General features: G+C 36.1%; 2 protein-coding genes across 2 annotated transcripts; one reads left to right on the top strand and one right to left on the bottom strand.

Annotated features, from left to right (window-relative positions):
• Window positions 1–283: 283 nt before the first annotated feature.
• Window positions 284–1607, bottom strand: LOC111049763 (3-hydroxyacyl-CoA dehydrogenase type-2). Its single transcript, XM_022335924.2, has one exon. The coding sequence runs from the start codon at window positions 1389–1391 to the stop codon at window positions 624–626; it is 768 nt and encodes a 255-aa protein (XP_022191616.2). The 5' UTR covers window positions 1392–1607; the 3' UTR covers window positions 284–623.
• A 295-nt stretch (window positions 1608–1902) lies between these two features.
• On the top strand, window positions 1903–17097 carry LOC111049762 (TWiK family of potassium channels protein 7). The gene is made up of 6 exons (XM_022335923.2): window positions 1903–2084; window positions 3177–3501; window positions 5260–5545; window positions 9607–9962; window positions 12912–13327; window positions 15227–17097. Exons 2-5 carry the CDS (start codon window positions 3187–3189, stop codon window positions 13269–13271), a joined length of 1317 nt encoding a protein of 438 aa, XP_022191615.2. The 5' UTR covers window positions 1903–2084; window positions 3177–3186; the 3' UTR covers window positions 13272–13327; window positions 15227–17097.
• The last annotated feature ends 591 nt before the right edge of the window (window positions 17098–17688 follow it).

The raw sequence follows: 17688 nt of genomic DNA, 5'->3' as shown, positions 1-17688 counted from the left end.
GACGGCAAAGTGAAAATAGTATTTCCATGAGTTTTAATTGGACTATTTTCACTCAGCACGGCCGAGCGTGTATGAATAGTCCCATTTGAACGTATGGAAATAATATTCTTACTGTACCGGTCACTTTATTCACTGTCACTGTATGCGAGAATCCAGCTCTAGGGTAATCAAAAAATGTTTTATAAATACAGCTACTTTTCTTCATCCTATTACAATAAGAAGTGAAATTATAGAATACTATAGCCTACAAGGAAAAGATTGGTAGTGCAAAAAAAATAATCAATTTTCTATAAACAATATAAAGTTTATTGGTATGTGATAAACATTTTCACTCAGAAATAATTACCATTTTACCCTCCCTAATTCAATCAACTAAATTATGAAGAAATTAAGTAAGTCCTGGGTAGAGTACCCATTCAAATAAAGATAATTACTATGGTACCCTTCTTCAATCAACTAAATTATGATGAATTCAAGTAAATCTTGGGTAGAGTACATATAGCAAATTAGAGAGAAGCGTACATTAATTACAATTTGTGTATAGTTCATCAGTAACACCTTTTTTTAGTTTTCTTCTATTTAAGCTAAGTTCATCTAAAAAATTCAATATTTGGTAGGTTGAATTAAGGCTGCATTCTGAGGGCCCCATCTAACCTGATGATCTCACCATTCAACATTGGATTCTCAACTATCGATTGCACCAGCATAGCAAACTCTTCAGGCTTGCCAAATCTTTGAGGATGTGGAACACATTTGTGCAGATATGCCTTGACTTTATCAGGAAGTGAGGACAGCAGAGGTGTGTCAAATAGCCCGGGAGCAATGGTGCAAACCCTGATTCCCTGCGTGGAAAAGTCTCTAGCCAAGGGAAGAGTCATACTAGCAATTGCACCTTTGGTTGCAGCATAAGCTACTTGCCCAATCTGTCCATCGAACGCTGCGATGCTGGAGGTATTTACGATGACACCGCGGCAGCCATCTTGGTTCGGTTCGTTTTCACCCATTAATCCCACCGCTAAACGTATAACATTGAAAGTACCGGTCACATTAACATTCATAAGTCGTGAAAAATCTTCCAAACTGTGGGGAACCTTCTTGTTGAAGTTGTAGGTTTTAAATGCTACTCCAACACCGGCGCAGTTTACTAACAAATTTAGTTTTCCAAACTTCTCCTTTGTTAGGTTGACTGCGTTTTGAACTTCCTCTGTACTGGTAACGTTCACGGGACAGAAAATTACGTTATTACCGAGTTCTTGGGCAACTTGAGCTCCTTGAGATGTGGGAAGATCACAGAGAATAGCTTTACCTCCTTGAGAGATGATTCTTTCCACTGTAGCTTTTCCTAGTCCAGAAGCACCACCCGATACAAGACCGACAATATTTTTCAACATTTTTTCGGTGTCTAATAGTCCGTTTACAATGAAAAACTGAATGGAAAATTACTCAGAAACCTGTGCCGAATAACTCAAACAATTATAATAGTTCAAAGTTCAGGTAATTAGCATATAAAACACTATTAAACTTGAATAATATTGTGATAAAAACTACAAAATCACGATTCTTTTGAATCTCTAACCTAAAAATCTGAAACAGCTGCATCTCACTGCCTCTCAAATCTCCATCCAAGATGGCGTTGACAGTCAATGGCATTGGAAAGCATTTTAAAGTTAAAAATTGCTCGAATAAAGAGTTGCCTTTTTTCAGTTGCTCCAGGCTATGGAAAACTCATTTTTCATTGGGAAAAATCAATAAATAATGTGTTTCTCTTCTCTAATTCACGAATTTCACTCTAGATTGTTATGTTTTAAGTAAAAAGGTGAAACTAGATTAGTTTTTTTTCTGTTGGAAAATCAAGATGGCGGTATCTGAAGGGATCGATAGTGAGGGTTTCCCGGGGAGTTCAATATACAGCGCCCTTACCCTTCCCCCGAGAGCACAGGTGTTTGCATGCCCTAAATACGCTCCTATACCGTAAATAATGCTCAAATCCCAATTGAAATACTATTTCTGATAATTAAATCTGGTGGAAAAGGCCCATTCAATCTAAAATGTGAGGCAGAGTGATGGATTACATACTATACAAGGTAATATATATTTTTATTGAACCTGATTCTAAGCTGAACATACCTCATCATAATATATTTGTCCTCCTTGAATTTTGATTTTTTTTTAACACCTTTCTTCGAATTTAAGAAAGTAACTTTTATTTTGGAGCTCTATCTTGTAAAAGTTTTGTAAATTGTAAAAGCCATAATTATATAAAATGACGAGGTATAAGGAATTAAGTAGTCTATATTTGCTGCTTTAATTATAGTAGATAGATTAATTTTTCGAGCAAGAAAAGAAGAGCATTTAAATAATATTTGAATAGAGAGTCGTTTTAGACATTTATTTCTTCATTAATTTTCTAATAAGAGTTTTGATTCATCAACTGTAATACTAATGTATTGTCAATATTATATGCCTAGAATCCGTCGGTAAAGATAAATTTAAAAAAAACGTTCAAAGTTATTATAAAGTGTTCAGCTATGGAGATCAGCATTAATAATATAATAATAAACCGGTATCATAAAAATAATTTATTTTTTTAATATATCAGATGAATGGCTTATAAAGATGACTTCTTCATATTATTCTTTGATATTATCAATAGAATAAATTCACAATATACTTCCTATAGTGAGGTCCACGTTATAGTGGCAGTGTTTGATTAACAATGGTATTGCTATCCTTGTCTATTATTCAACATAGCGGATAGCGCTATCTCTTTCTCGCTTTGCTCTGTTGCCAGAACGTCTTTCAACAATGATGAATTTAATGATCTATTAACAAAATATTTCATATTAATTATGTAAATTCATTATACAATTATTGAAAAATATAATTTCTTGCTTAATAAAATATGATTGATTATTTTAAACGAGAATGAACAGTTGATATGACATCAATAAACCTGTATCAGCTACCGTCTATAGAATAAGGCATTGACAAGACAGAGGATTGGCAACGTTGTTCTCCTATCTTTCTCCACTGCCATTATAAACGTGGACCTCACTAAAGCATTGAAAATAGAAATCAGTATATTATATTGTTGGATTTTCTATAATTATATTTGGAAAATATATTGCTCATTGGCCGTTTTAGACTAGATTTCCACGATTTTCTATCACTTTCAGACCTTGAAAGATGCCACAAGAAAAGTTGTCAGTACCTCCCCCCGCGTGTATGATGGGCGTCGAGGTGAAAAAGGCCGGTTCACATCAGCCGGTCGCCGCCAAAAACCGCATGTGCTGTTTCTGCATGTGCGGCGACAAAGCTGGTGGAGCCGCGGACTCCAGTACGGCGGGTGCACGCCTGCGACGTCGCAAGCTTGTCAACGGCTGTCTGAACAGTGTGGCGGTGTGTGTCGGCCTTATCGGTTACACATTCCTTGGAGCAGTGCTCTTTGTGCAAATCGAGGGAGACGGCAATTTTGCACTAGTTAGGACACCGCTGCCTAAGGTAAGGAGCCCACCTAAAACTAGAAAATAACTAGGAAATTGTTGAATAATATAAAAAAAGTTTTCTCCATTTACTTCTCATACTACAGATCTTGTTCTTCTTACGCTTCTTTACAACAGAAAAATTGTCAAAAATTCGTCTTATCATCTTAGCTTCTCCATCACCTCCTTCTTCTCCTCCTTCTCCTTCTCCATCTCCTCCTTCTTTTCCTCCTTCTCCTTCTCCCCTCCTTCTTCCTTACCCATTTCTCCTCCAACAACACCTGCTCCTCTCCTCCATCTCCTCCTCCACTACCTTCTCTTCTTCTCCCTCCTTACTTCCTTCTTCACTACCCAATCCTCCTCCTCCTCCACCTAATTCTTCACCTCATTCCCCACCTTCTCCTCCACATCCCCAACTCCTTCCACAAATGCTCTTCTTCTCTTTCTCTTTCTTTATCTTCTTTTCCTCATCTCATCATCTTCTTCCCGACCTTCTTCTTTTTCCTCTTCTTCTATTTCTTCTCTTCCTCTTACTACTACTCCTCCTCCTTTCCTTTCCTCTTCTTGTTGTTGTTGTTCTTCTTCTTCTCCTTCTTGTACTTTTTCCTCATTCTTCTTCTTCTTCTTCTTCTTCTTCTCTTTCCTCCTTCTTTTCATATTCTTCTTCATCGTTTTCCTCCTCTTCTTCAACGTATTCTTCCTCTTCTCCATTGTCTCTTCTTTTTCTTCTTTTTCTTCATAGTCCTCTTCTTCTTCTTCTTCTTCTTCCTCTTAATCTCCTCCTTCTCCATCATTCTCAAACTTTGCAAACGGTACTAAATATTAGTGTATTTATTGTCAATAACCATCGAATATTGTGTCCATCACCAGACGCCAGAGAAATCGCACGACTGGCTTCTTTTTCCTCTTCTTCTACTTCTTTTTCATTTTCTTCTTCCTCTCTTCCTCTTACTACTACCTCCTTCTCCTCCATCCTCTTCTTTTTATTCTTCTCCTCCCCTGCTTCTCCTTCCTGTACTTTTTCCTCATTCTTCTTCTCTTTCCTCCTTCTTCTTCTTCTTCTTCTTCTTCTTCTTCTTCTTCTTCTTCTTCTTCTTCTTCTTCTTCTTCTCTTCTTCTTCTTCTTCTTCTTCTTCTTCTTCTTCTTCTTCTTCTTCTTCTTCTTCTTCTTCTTCTTCTTCTTCTTCTTCTTCTTCTTCTTCTTCTTCTTCTTCTTCTTCTTCTCTTCTTCTTCCTCTTCTACATCGTTTTCCTCCTCTTCTCCATTTCTCTCTTCTCTTTTCGAGGGCTCTTATTGCCTCAACTTCGCCCACATCACTTTTTGTAATGTTATAAAGTAAAAATGAAAGACATCTATTTATCTATCTCTTTCTTCATCTCCATCTTTTACTTCTTCTAATTCTTCTAGATTCATCATAATCGCTCCTTCTTCATCATCTTCAAACTTCGCAAACGGCACTAAGGCCCAAATTCACCAAAAACAAAAACTTGGTTTTAGCGGCTGTTGGTTCTAAGTCAGATGATTGTGAATTGGTTTTGTGATACGATTTCTTGTCCATTTAGAATCAACTGATGCCCAAGATTACGTTTTGGTGAATTCGTTCTTTAATATTAGCATAGAGAAAGTTACGCTATTGTTTCTCTTGTTTCTCTATTGTTGCTGTATTGTTTCTCTTGTTTCTCTATTGTTTTTCGCTATTGTTTCACTTACGCTATTGTTTCTCTATGATATTAGTGTATTTATTGTCAACAACCATTGAATTATGTTCATCACCAGACGCCCGAGAAACCGCACGAATGGCCGGTAGACTTTGGTGACAACCTGCGCAACAAAGCGGTGGAGAACATCTGGGAGATCACCGTCAACCTGAACATCCTTTACCGCGAGAACTGGACCCGGTTGGCAGCCCTGGAGATCGCCCGTTTCCAGGAGCAGCTGGCTCACGAGTTGGCCAAGGAGTTGGAGGATGAAAGCAACGCCAACTCCGACCAAGACAGTGCTGCGTCTCAGTGGGACCTCGCCTCTGGGTTGCTGTATTCCATCACTATACTCACTACTACAGGTAAATTGGATTATTTTCTAGCTCATAAATTAATTAATTCAGGTTTGTAGTCGAATAATAAATGGCTTCTTCAAAGAGTTGGATAATGAGAAAAATATTAACAGTGATCAAGACAATATGCAGATTCTCAGTGGGATCTAGATTCTGGGTTGCTGTATTCCATCACTATACTCACTTTATAAATGGAACTAGCCGTCAGGCTCGCTTCGCTCGCCGTATCCGTCTAGCCAGGGGGCTCCGCCCCCTGGACCCCCGACTGGATCGTCCAAGAATGACATCAGCAGGCTCGCTTCGCTCGCCTGCATTTTTCGTTTGAGCATTTTTATCATATGCTAGAACAATCCAGTCGGGGGTCCAGACTAAACGTCTGGCTAAACGGATATGGCGAGCGAAGAGAGCCTGACGGCTAGTAATAATATATTCCCAGGATTGAAGTAGCAGTGTCCAATCAATTTTTCCGCGATAAATGCATTTAAATCTTCAACTTGGTGCCAACCTAAAAAAGTCAACTCAACTTAATGCCAACCTGACAAAATTATTAATTTAGTTGCCAGTTAACAACTGTTTCGAAGAGGTACTCTATCTAGATTATAGTTCTATAGTAACATATGATATGGACATTTCAATTATAATTAAGAGATTGGGAGAAGAAGAATATACTTGCTAAAAGACGAACTTTAAACCCTTAAAAACAACCCTTAGAGTTAAAATATTGCCAAAAGATTTCTTAGTGCGCCTCTAAAGGGCCAACTGAACATACCTACCAAATTTGAACGTTTTTGGTCCGGTAGATTTTTGGTTATGCGAGTGAGTGAGTGAGTGAGTGAGTGAGTGAGTGAGTGAGTGAGTGAGTGAGTGAGTGAGTGAGTGAGTGAGTCAGTCAGTCAGTCAGTGAGTGAGTGCCATTTCGCTTTTATATATAGATTAAATGGATAATGCATTTATTCAGATGCTAATTAATATATAATTATTATTTAACGAAAATCCTAAATAAATGCTGCAAATCACCCCGAAGACTTCTGCAACTGCAGACATTGACAACAGGGTTAACAGCTAGATGGAAATTCGATGAGAACTACTATCCAAAAATTATTTGCCAGCCCGGGAATCGAACCCGGTACCTCCCAATTGCTAGTCAGGAATGCTTACCCTTACACCAAACTGACAATCTCTGGATAGCAGCGCTCATTTTATATGAAGCCATAGCGGCCAACCAGTTTACAGATGAAATTAAATGGAGAATGCATTTATTCAAATGCTAATTAATATATAGGTGATTATTATTTAACGAAAATCCTAAATACTCACTATTACAGGTGAATTGGATTATTTTCAGTTCTATAAATTACTCAATTCAGGTTTGTAAATAATGTAATGAATAATTTCTTAAAAGAGTTGGAGGGTGAGAGATATGCTAACAGTGATAATGAATAGTCAGTAGGTAATAACATAGAGAAACAATAGCATGAATAGATATCCCATGGTATAGGGCGTTTATGTCGCAACTTTTACTGTTATCTGAAGCCTATAGTCCACGTAGTTCTTTCCCGTGAAGCTTTATGACGCTTGTAGTCTCTCATATTGTGCCGTTCATACACTCTTACCCGGTCAAAACAGTAAAAATCGACAATAATCGACAGTGATCGGCTTGAGATAACAGTAAAAGTTTCCACATAAACGCCCTATACCATGGGATATCTACTTACGCTATTGTTTCTCTATGGTAATAATCAGCTTCTGATTTTTAAATAGTTATAAGGAGTTCTTCTATCACATTTTCTTCTAACATTCCTTAAATACAGATGGAAATAAATTGAAAGCTGCTAATTAATGAATAATTTTATTATTATTAAACGAAATTCCTATTGAATGCTGTGAATCACCCCGAAGACTTCTGCTACTGCAAATATTGACAACAGGGTGAACAGCTATAGATGGAAATTAGATACAAAATTATAGATACCAAAAATTCCCTGGCTGACAAATAATTTTTGTATAGTAGCGCTCATCGAATTTCCTTCTAGCTGTTTACCCTGTTTCCAATATTTGCAGTAGCAGAAGTCTTCGGGGTGATTCACAGCATTTTATTGGAATTTCGTTTAATAATAATAATATTATTCCTTAAATTGAAAATGGAATACATTCATAAAACTCACAACCTATAGACAAGAACTATAGGAGCAAATCAGTAAGTACAATAATTTAGAACAATAGAATAAACTAATATAGTTTGTGTAGTGCATCATAGTTGAGTAATCCTGAATGATAAATAAATAAATGACAATTATTTATAATTATAAACAATAACAATAATAAAATAAATAAATAATATTACTCTCCAACTTAATAATATATACCTATTGAATATGTGGGCCATTAATATTGTGGAATTTCTTCATAATTGAAAACACGGTTATATTATTTGTCAACTCCACTTTTATTTATTTAATTCCAGGACAGTAGGCCTAATATAAGTAAAATAAATAAATAAAACAATGTTTTCAATTCTAATTATAAATGTGAAATATCTACTGTCGTTTTCAATTATGTTGTTAATTATATAACTGAATTTCTCTCTAACTGATGCCCCATCATGATATTATCAATTCCATTTCCACATAATATATTAATAGTTGTAAAGTGTTGGTCAAGAAGGGAAATTTATTAGTATTATTATTCAACTTATAACCCTCCAAAGTATGAATTTACTTGAGAAATATAGAAAAATGCAAAATTTGAAAGTGTGAATACTAGAGTGTACAGAGTGGTTAAGTTTAAGTAACGGTGGTGCTTGATTAGAGGGTTTCTTTTCACAAGTTTTTCATTAATATTAGAGAGAGGAATTTCCTTATAATTTATATATTTCATTGTGATGTAATATATTATTGCTGTCATTGTATGAGTTAATTATTTTATAACTTTTTAATAACAAAACATCTGGTGTGGAGCACTCACACAACTTTCCTTGCCGTTATGAAAATTTATCACCTGACGCTAGTATCAACGCGCATCTCAAGTCTACTATTTTAAGATCTAAGCCAGTTGGTGACAGTACAATAACGCTGGGGACACATGAAGTCTGCAATCTTTTCATAGTGAATGATTCAACAGTTGCCAACAGTTTGCAATTGAAATAATAATATTTTCTCGAATTTCGAGCTTATTTTAAATTTTAGGTGAAAATGTTACTGAACATTAATTGTAGAGATTTTCATGCTCAATATTTTCCACTTGGAATTTTTTGTTTGAATTGTATCTGAAGCCTGATAATTGGGAATCTAAAATCAAACTTTGCATAGATGGGGCGGAGCTCCTGGAATTTTTACAGATATGGGACTTGTGGCAGTTGGTAGAGCTTATTAATGTCTTTTTAAGGTATGAATTTGATCAAAATCATTGGAGCCGTTTTCGAGAAAATCGCGAAAACCCCTGTTTTTGACAAAATTTTCGCCATTTCAGCCGCCATCTTGAATTGCATTTGATCGAAATTGTTCGTGTCGGATCCTTATAGTGTAAGTTCCAAATTTCAAGTCATTCCGTTAATTGGGAGATGAGATATCGTGTACACAGACGCACATACACTCATACACACACACACACACACACACACACACACACACACACACACACACACACACACACACACCACACACACACACACACACACACACATACAGACCAATGCCCAAAAACCACTTTTTTGGACTCAGGGGACCTTGAAACGTATAGAAATTCAGAAATTGAGGTACCTTAATTTTTTCGGAAAGCAATACTTTCCTTACCTATGGTAATAGGGCAAGGAAAGTAAAAAGTGATTTAATAATTAGCAGTTCCTGACGAAAAACAATATTGAAGAATTAATTTATTTCCATTCAAAAACATAGTTCGCAAACAAAAATATAAGCTATAGTGTACATTATTTATGCAAAAATTAGCATCCACAAAGAAAGAATCTTTTTGTACTTGCGCAAGCTGTTTTTTCATTTTAGTTATTGTCTTGTGGGAATGAATATATGATAAATTATTTATTTATTTATTTAATTGTATCAATTTTCACGCAGGCTATGGAAAACTAGGCCCGAAAACAGTGATGGGAAAAACGGCAACCATGCTCTATGCAGCCGTCGGCATACCACTGATGCTAGTCTACCTGTCCAGTATCGGCCAGCTACTCTCCACGTGTGTCATAGCCCTTTTTCGCCAGGGGCGCCCCAAACCGCGGCCTCCGCCCCCTGTACGTCTGGAGCCTTTCTATATACGCGCCTCGGGTACCCCTGCAGATGGGGGTAACGATTCTAGGCACTGTTCCGACGCCCTGCACAAGTCTCCGTCGATTTCGATAAACAGCAGTCACTACACTGCGGCGGGTACTCCCACAGGAGGCGTGCATGCGGCTAGCAAGGGCACGTTCAGTACGGTTAGTATAATACCCTAAATATTGATTCTCCACAAACATTATTTCCATGAATAACTTATTAATATCAAATGGTTTACAAACTCCTCAATAGCTTACAAAATTTTGTTAATATTACTGGCTTTTCAAATATGTTTTCAATAGTCGTTTCGTTTAAATCATTTAATACGGTAAGTGTTTTGTCAATAACTTGATAATATATCTAGTGCTGAATATTTTCTTAATTGTTTGGCCGGTACCGTACTGTTTTAATGTTATTTGTTTAGCTTGTCAGTTATTTTACTCTTGAATTACCGTTTTCTGCTTTTTCATTTTCTCATCAATAAGCTTGCATCTTTTGTGTTATTTTATTATGTATTTCACGATACTGCACATGCTTCTTGTACATATAATAGCCTGTATATCATTAGCAACTCGCTTCTCAACCAGAGGCATTAGCCCATGTAAGGAGCCTTCTTCAAACTGTTTATGTATATATTTGTTTAGTGCTAAAGTGTTCAATTGGAAGTGCAAAGGCAGAATACTGTATCCTTTTATGCTAAAAATAATCTTTATTCAATCCTTGACCAAGGAGCCTAACCAATGGGTTTTACCTTCACAAACAATATTCTTATCAATTTATGTCAAAATAGAATGGCTTATTAGTCTTCAACTAGGTGCTATAAAAATTAAGAAAAAAAATATATTTGTTGTACACTGTTAACGGAGAAGATTGAAATTCAATGTATCATTCAATCAATTTTTGAAAAATTTATCATGGTTTTTTCTGTCCCCTTGAATAACTTATCATTTTTATCCCACATGAAAACGGGGTTTCATTAGAATTGGAAATCTTTTTAGAAATAGAATCACAATGAAGACTTAATAAAATGGTCTCTTCCTGATTAATAAGGGAAATTATTAATTCTATTTATTCATTCATATACATATACAATTTAGGTAAAAACAACAGTCGTTCGCCCTAAACTGCCTTACATTTTAATTTAGAATATACACAGTCCAATAATATGTGCTTAATACTGTACTAGTAATATCTCCAGTCTACTATCATGCAGCTAATTTAACTAATGATGAGGCTTCCTATTACATGATGTTTAAATTTTGTAGATATTCCTCTTGAGAAACCCCTTCTACTGGGTTAAGAAATTTATAAACATAAACTAGCCGTCAGCCCGTCAGGCTCGCTTCGCTCGCCATATCCGTCTAGCCAGGGGGCTCCGCCCCCTGGACCCCCGACTGGATCGTCCAAGAATAAGATCAGCAGGCTCGCTTTGCTCGCCTGCATTTTTCATTTGTAGGACGATCATATGTTAGGACGATCCAGTCGGGGGCCCAAACTAAACGTCTGGCTAAACGGATATGGCGAGCGAAGCGAGCCTGACGGCTAGTAACATAATATTCCCAGGAATAGCTCTGATTGAAGTAGCAGTGCCCAATCAATTTTTTCGCGATAAATGCATTTCAATCTTCAACTTGGTGCCAACCTAACAAAGTCAACTCAACTTAATGCCAACCTGACAAAATTATTAATTTAGTTACCAGTTAACAACTGTTTCGAAGAGGTACTCTCTCTAGATTATAGTTCTATATTAACATATGGTATGGACATTTTTCAATAATTATAATTAAGAGACTAAGAAGAAGAATATACATGCTAAAAGACGAACTTCAAACCCTTAAAAACCACCCTTAGAGTTGAAATATTGCCAAAAGATTTCTTAGTGCGCCTCTAAAGAGCCAACTGAACATACCTACCAAATTTGAACGTTTTTGGTCCGGTAGATTTTTAGTTCTGCGAATGAGTGAGTCAGTCAGTCAGTGAGTGAGTGCCATTTCGCTTTTATATAATTATATAGATTCTATTAAGGGGATTTTAAAATTTATGAATCACGGTATTACAGTAAGATTATAGCTTAATTCACGAGTTATATTGTTCTTCAATGTTGTTTTCCATCACTAACTTCTTATTATTAGCCTAAATCAATTTTTGCTATTAAAAAGAACGTCTAGCAGTCAGATTAGCAAAAAGTGAGTTATATTGTTTTGTCTTTGTATTATATTCCACTGATCTATCTTTTATTTTAATGGTATAAAATAAAACACTTGATAAAAAATAAAAATATCTTTCCAAAGTTGATCAAGAATACTTATCATTTCAGACCGGGTGTAACAGAGGAATTTCAAGTTTATCCTACTAAACTTTCATTGATCAGAAGACAGCTAATTTACACAAGCAGTAAACTGATCAATGAAATACCTTTTGACTCGGATTTCAAAATTAGTAAAAAGAGCGTCAATGAGTGGATTAAGAGGGAATATTTTTTACCTTAAATATAGCAATTTAATTTAGATTATTTTATAGTCTTTTCTCTGCACAATATTTGTTTGATTTTTTATAATTTTGCTGTTATAAAATTTTGTAATTATTAGTTGAATTTAACTTTAACTTCCTGCATTATTTCGAAATATTAAATGTTTTTCTTCAACTGTTTTGCAACTCTCACCAGCGGGCAAAGATTTTTTTTTTTGCTGGTGATGCCTAGATTTTATATTTTATTCTAATTTTATTCAAGTATATGTATGAATAATTATGCTTATTTATTTGTATTTTTAATTATACGTCATATTATAAAAGATTTTGTAATATGTTTTGAATATTCTAATTGGCAATAAATGAAATTGAATTGAATGGTATTGTATATTGACTGGGCCATGTGTATAATAATATATATAATGCTTTGTTATTAGGAAAAATATCCTATTCCCCATTCAATCCTATATTCTATTCAAAATCAGTGAATTTCCTTTCGACATAAATACAAAGAAAGGTTTACATTCAAAACTAAAGGAAGTATCCCTTAATATGAATAAACTTGAGTTGAAGGGGAGTATAGATAAAATAGAATATGTATTTTTCTTCTATTCTATTCCAGATTATATTTTTGATTACAGGTGCTATGTTTCGGCGTAATGATAGCCTACATCTGTTGTGGAGCAGTGATCGTCTGCCTCCTGGAAAAGAACTGGTCCTACCTTGACGGTGTGTTCTTCTGCTTCATGACGTTGAGCACCATCAACTTTGTCGACGGCGGAGGGGCCTCGCAGACCCCAGGCGGGTCCACCAGACCCCCTGCACCCAATCCGGGGGGCTCAGGGGACCCCACAACGGTGTGGTTCTTCTCGCTGTACATCCTGTGGGGCATGGCGCTGACGGCCATGTGTTTCAACATTTTCCATCGGGAGGTGGTGTACAGGCTGGACTATTCGACCTCCTGCCATCCGCGGCCGATACCAGGCGGCGCCGTTTCCTGACCAGGCGCTACCAGGCGCCAGTCCAGCTATGATTCCGAGAAACGCAGGCGTAGGAGGTACGTACTAAATACAGATCTTTATTGATTGATTCTTTATTGATTCATACAACAAGTACATCATCGAAAATGATAGGGAGAGAAAAAAAGGGAATCTTGTAGAGTAATCTATGTAGAGTTATGTCGCATCCACACTCTCGCCCAACGCATACAATGATTCTTTATTGATTCATACAACAAGTACATCATCGAAAATGATAGGGAGAGAAAGAAAGGGAACCTTGTAGAGTAATCTATGTAGAGTTATGTCGCATCCACACTCTCGCCCAACGCATACAAATAATGACAAGAGTGTGGATGGCTGGTTTGCCAGCGCTCGCCTTCACTGGCCTCCCCTTGCCATCGCTCCTATTTTTGTCGAGCATAGGCCAGCCAGAGTTATGCCGCATCCACACTCTCGCCCAACGCATGCAAATATGAAGAAAGTGTGGATGGCTGGTTTGCCTGCGCTCGCCTTCACTGGCCTTCGCTTGCCATCGCTCCTGTTTTTGTCGAGCAAAGGCCAGCCAGAGTTATTATGCCGCATCCATACTCTCGCCCAATGCATACAAATGATGACGAGAGTGTGGATGGCTGGTTTGTCAGCGCTCGCCTTCACTGGCCTTCGCTTGCCATCGATCCGTTTCTTGTCGAGTGGCCAGCCGAGCATCCACGAATGGTCACATTGCAGTGTGCATGGCAAGTCCAACGTGTCCAAGCTTACAAGCCACTCGGCCAGCGACTTGGCGATAGTGTGGACTAGGCATTATGACAAGAAAGACACATATATTACTATCTAGTAATTTTGGAGTTATGCCTCATTCACACATGCTATGATTTGCTAGCGCCTTTGACGTGATCATAATCATTTTATTTCTGCTTGTCGTATAGAAATTCTTTGGCGTGGTTATTAGATAATGAAGAAGTAAAAAGATCCTTCATTATCTCCAGAATTAAGTTATATTGCATAAAAAATGAGATATAATATGTACAATTTTGAAGAGTCCTTGTTCAAATAATTAGAGTTCATATAAGTTACTACAGAAGTTAATATTCTTGTTAAACAGTACTGTAAATTAATTTCCACTTTAGCTTCACATAAATCACTGCAATAATTTTCTGGAAACAAGGTCTCCAGGCCCCTCCAGGGTTCTCGATCTCTGCCTGTCTCATGATATACCAACCGCTAATGGTATCTGTGTCAAACCATAAATCATACATAAATAATTGTTATGTATAAATTAGTGTGAATTGGTATTTTAATATGTGATAGTAGCTTAACCTACATTTTGATTTGGACTTTGTAATAACTGTGCATGACTAAATAAATAAATGAATAAATTCTATAATCTTTGAATATTATTTATTTATTTATTTATTTATTTATTTATTTATTTATTACAACAATATTCTAGAGGCTTTAGAAATAGCAAGAGTAATTAAGGAAAATTCCCAGTATAGTTTAAATGACCAGATTCATTTCAACCAGTACAACACTACGAATTTAGTTTTATCGTAAAATTGTAAGCATACATTATAGTCAATAGTTTTTCCATTTACATATTTGTTTTATTATCTTTCACACTTGTTTTCTTGGTTCTTATTTTGTACTCAAAGTAAATTTTATTATCATGGCGATTCTGTTGCTTAAGCCGCCATTTTGTCACACCGTTGAGGGGGAGGAGACTGTCTAGCTAGGCCAATGGCGGGCGTTCATGCCCTCGACCAATAGCAGTACTCGCCTACTAGTATAAATTCTGCTGCCCTTGTATTTAGTTTTAGTTTATCAGAGATTGACAATGGTGTAATAACCGAAACCGGTCTTTCTAATTATCAATAAATCAGTGGTTTTTTGACAATTTCTTAGTCTTTTACATTCAAAATTCTATAATTTGTGACAATTTGGGATGAATATTCCAGATCCAGCGGTAGTGTGAGCCATCAGACACAGCAGACTGGAGCAGACAGTCCTGGAGAATCTGGAATCGATTACTTGAACATCAAGTTTACTGGAGTGGCGGTCGACGCTCCAGATACAGACGATGCCGAACCTGAAGAGAACACCAAGATGTAAAAATAATGAAAAATACTATTGAAACTAAACTAAAGCACACAACTAAACATGTAATTTATACATAAATATTTCACTATACTGAGGTCCAAGTTATAATGGCAGTGGAAAAAGATAGAACAACAGCGTTGCTGATTCTCTGCATTGCCAGATTATATTTCTATATTGTTGAAAACCGATCTGGCAAGCGAGAAAGAGATAGCGCTATCTGCTTTGTTGAATGATAGACAAGGATAGCAACACCAATGTTAATCAAATACTGCCATTATAACGTGGACTCCACTATAATCATGACACATTTGAAGCTATAGTGAGTAGAATGTAAGAAGATCTAAACAAAAATATAATTACACATGTAATTCAGTCATAAATAATATTTCTGAAGTCATGACATATTTGAGGCTAGTGAAAATTCATAAGGTTGCTTAGTTATAACATATATAATTATTATTAAACGAAAATCCAAAATTAAAAGCTGTAAACCACCCAGAAGATTTCTGCTACTGCAAATATTTCCATCTAGCTGTTAACCCTGTTGTCAATATTTTATTTTAGATATTGTAAAATAAATAAAATGGAATAAAATAAAATATTGACAACAGGGTTAACAGCTAGATGGAAATTCGATGAGAGCTACTGGCCAAAAATTATTTGCTAGCCCGGGAATCGAACCCGGTTCCTCCTAATTGCTAGTCAGGTATGATTAGGCCTACCCTTACAGTATACCAAACTGAGTTGAACAGAGTTGAACCTTAAAGAGTGCTACAAGCTACCGTATTGATGTAAAGGCCTATTGGAAGTTCAAAACTGTACGGTACAGTATTATGATGACACTATTTTTTAACTAATTTGAAAAAAATAATTCAAGAGTTAAGAATCCATTAATAGCAGTGAAGAAACCAATAATTTGATCGAATACCTCGGTACTATTTGTAAAGCATTCCATGTGTTTGAAGATGGAAAATATTGTAATGAAAACATAATGAATGAACTTTGTGATGCTTATTAATTTTATAAAATTTTTAGTATTTTCAGTCATACCGAACAGTATTTAATATGGTGTTCATTGAATTTTAAATTACCGTAATCCTGAGAAATCTGTAGAAAATAGAATAAGAATCAATTTCAAAATTAAAAGACACACAAATCTACTGTAAGAAAATGCGGAATTTGTAACTCTTTTATCAGTGCTACATTTAATCTGCACTTGAAAATGGTTCTAGGACACTAAATTTAATTACAACCTACCTACTAATTGATATGATAAATTTAGATGAGAAATATTTGCAACCTTGTCAATTTTTGTCGACTGTAAGGTTTAAAGACATTTCAAAGCACATGGTAAACCATCCAAAAGTTCAATTATTTATTCATAAAAAGTAGAGCTTTAAATTAAGAATAGTTGTTCATTATTTGTTGGTAAATAATATTCCAAAAATAAATTGTTACAAGTAGTTACTTGATCAGTTTATACATTTACAAAAATCAAGGAGAGCAAATTGAACTTTAATAGTTGACAATTTTAGTTGTAAAATATAACTAACAGAACTATTTTAGTTATAAGCTAAAACTAAATAATTTAGGTAGCTTACCCCATAAAAGCTATACGTGTAGTTGTATTAATGTCATTTGAACATGATCTTCCAAGTAATAATTATAATATAAATTACATACTATTCAATGTGTATACTTGAATAAATTGTTTTTTATTTAATATTGATGGGCTCATCTATTTCTCTGGAATCTCTGGTATTGGGAGTGGATAGGATTGAACACTGCAGAGACCTATTCAAGAGCAGCAAAATCGTGACAGTCATATCGCTCAGGTACTCTTTGGAGTACCTGGTTACGGCATATCATGGCCTCTTCCACAGCCATATCAATTACGGCATAGTGCTTTGGGGTCATGCAGCAGGCTGTAGGAGGATCTTGCTTCTGCAAAAGAAGGTTCTCCGGATCATCACCTCATCTCATCGGCTGGAGCACTGTGCGCCAATCTTTAGAAGGCTGAGGATTATGACAGTCTATAGCCAGTATCTCTCTAGTTCCCTGTAACTGTTGAGAAGAGGACATCATACCTTTCAGCAGAGAGGACATCATACCTTTCAGCAGAGAGGACATGCACATAGTCACAACACAAGGAGGAGGAATGACATCAATTTGCCTCAGGCCAGACTGACTCGATCTCATAATAGCTTCCCTGTTCGTGCACTTAAGATTTACAACAGGTGTATTTCCGTGAACAGGAGGAAAAAATCTTCAAGAAGGCACTTCTTGAGAAGCTTGTGAGTCTGGCTCTCTACTCCCTGGA

The sequence above is a fragment of the Nilaparvata lugens genome, chromosome 7, assembly GCF_014356525.2.
Source record: "Nilaparvata lugens isolate BPH chromosome 7, ASM1435652v1, whole genome shotgun sequence".
NCBI lineage: Eukaryota > Metazoa > Arthropoda > Insecta > Hemiptera > Delphacidae > Nilaparvata > Nilaparvata lugens.
This window is presented reverse-complemented; position numbering and strand designations above follow the sequence as displayed.

Coding starts and splice junctions, on each gene's coding strand:
- LOC111049763 (XM_022335924.2), bottom strand. CDS start 1,391: ATGTTGAAAAATATTGTCGGTCTTGTATCGGGTGGTGCTTCTGGACTA.
- LOC111049762 (XM_022335923.2), top strand. CDS start 3,187: ATGCCACAAGAAAAGTTGTCAGTACCTCCCCCCGCGTGTATGATGGGC. Junction 5,546..9,606: donor CACTATACTCACTACTACAG/GTAAATTGGATT, acceptor ATTTTCACGCAG/GCTATGGAAAACTAGGCCCG. Junction 9,963..12,911: donor GCAAGGGCACGTTCAGTACG/GTTAGTATAATA, acceptor TTTTGATTACAG/GTGCTATGTTTCGGCGTAAT.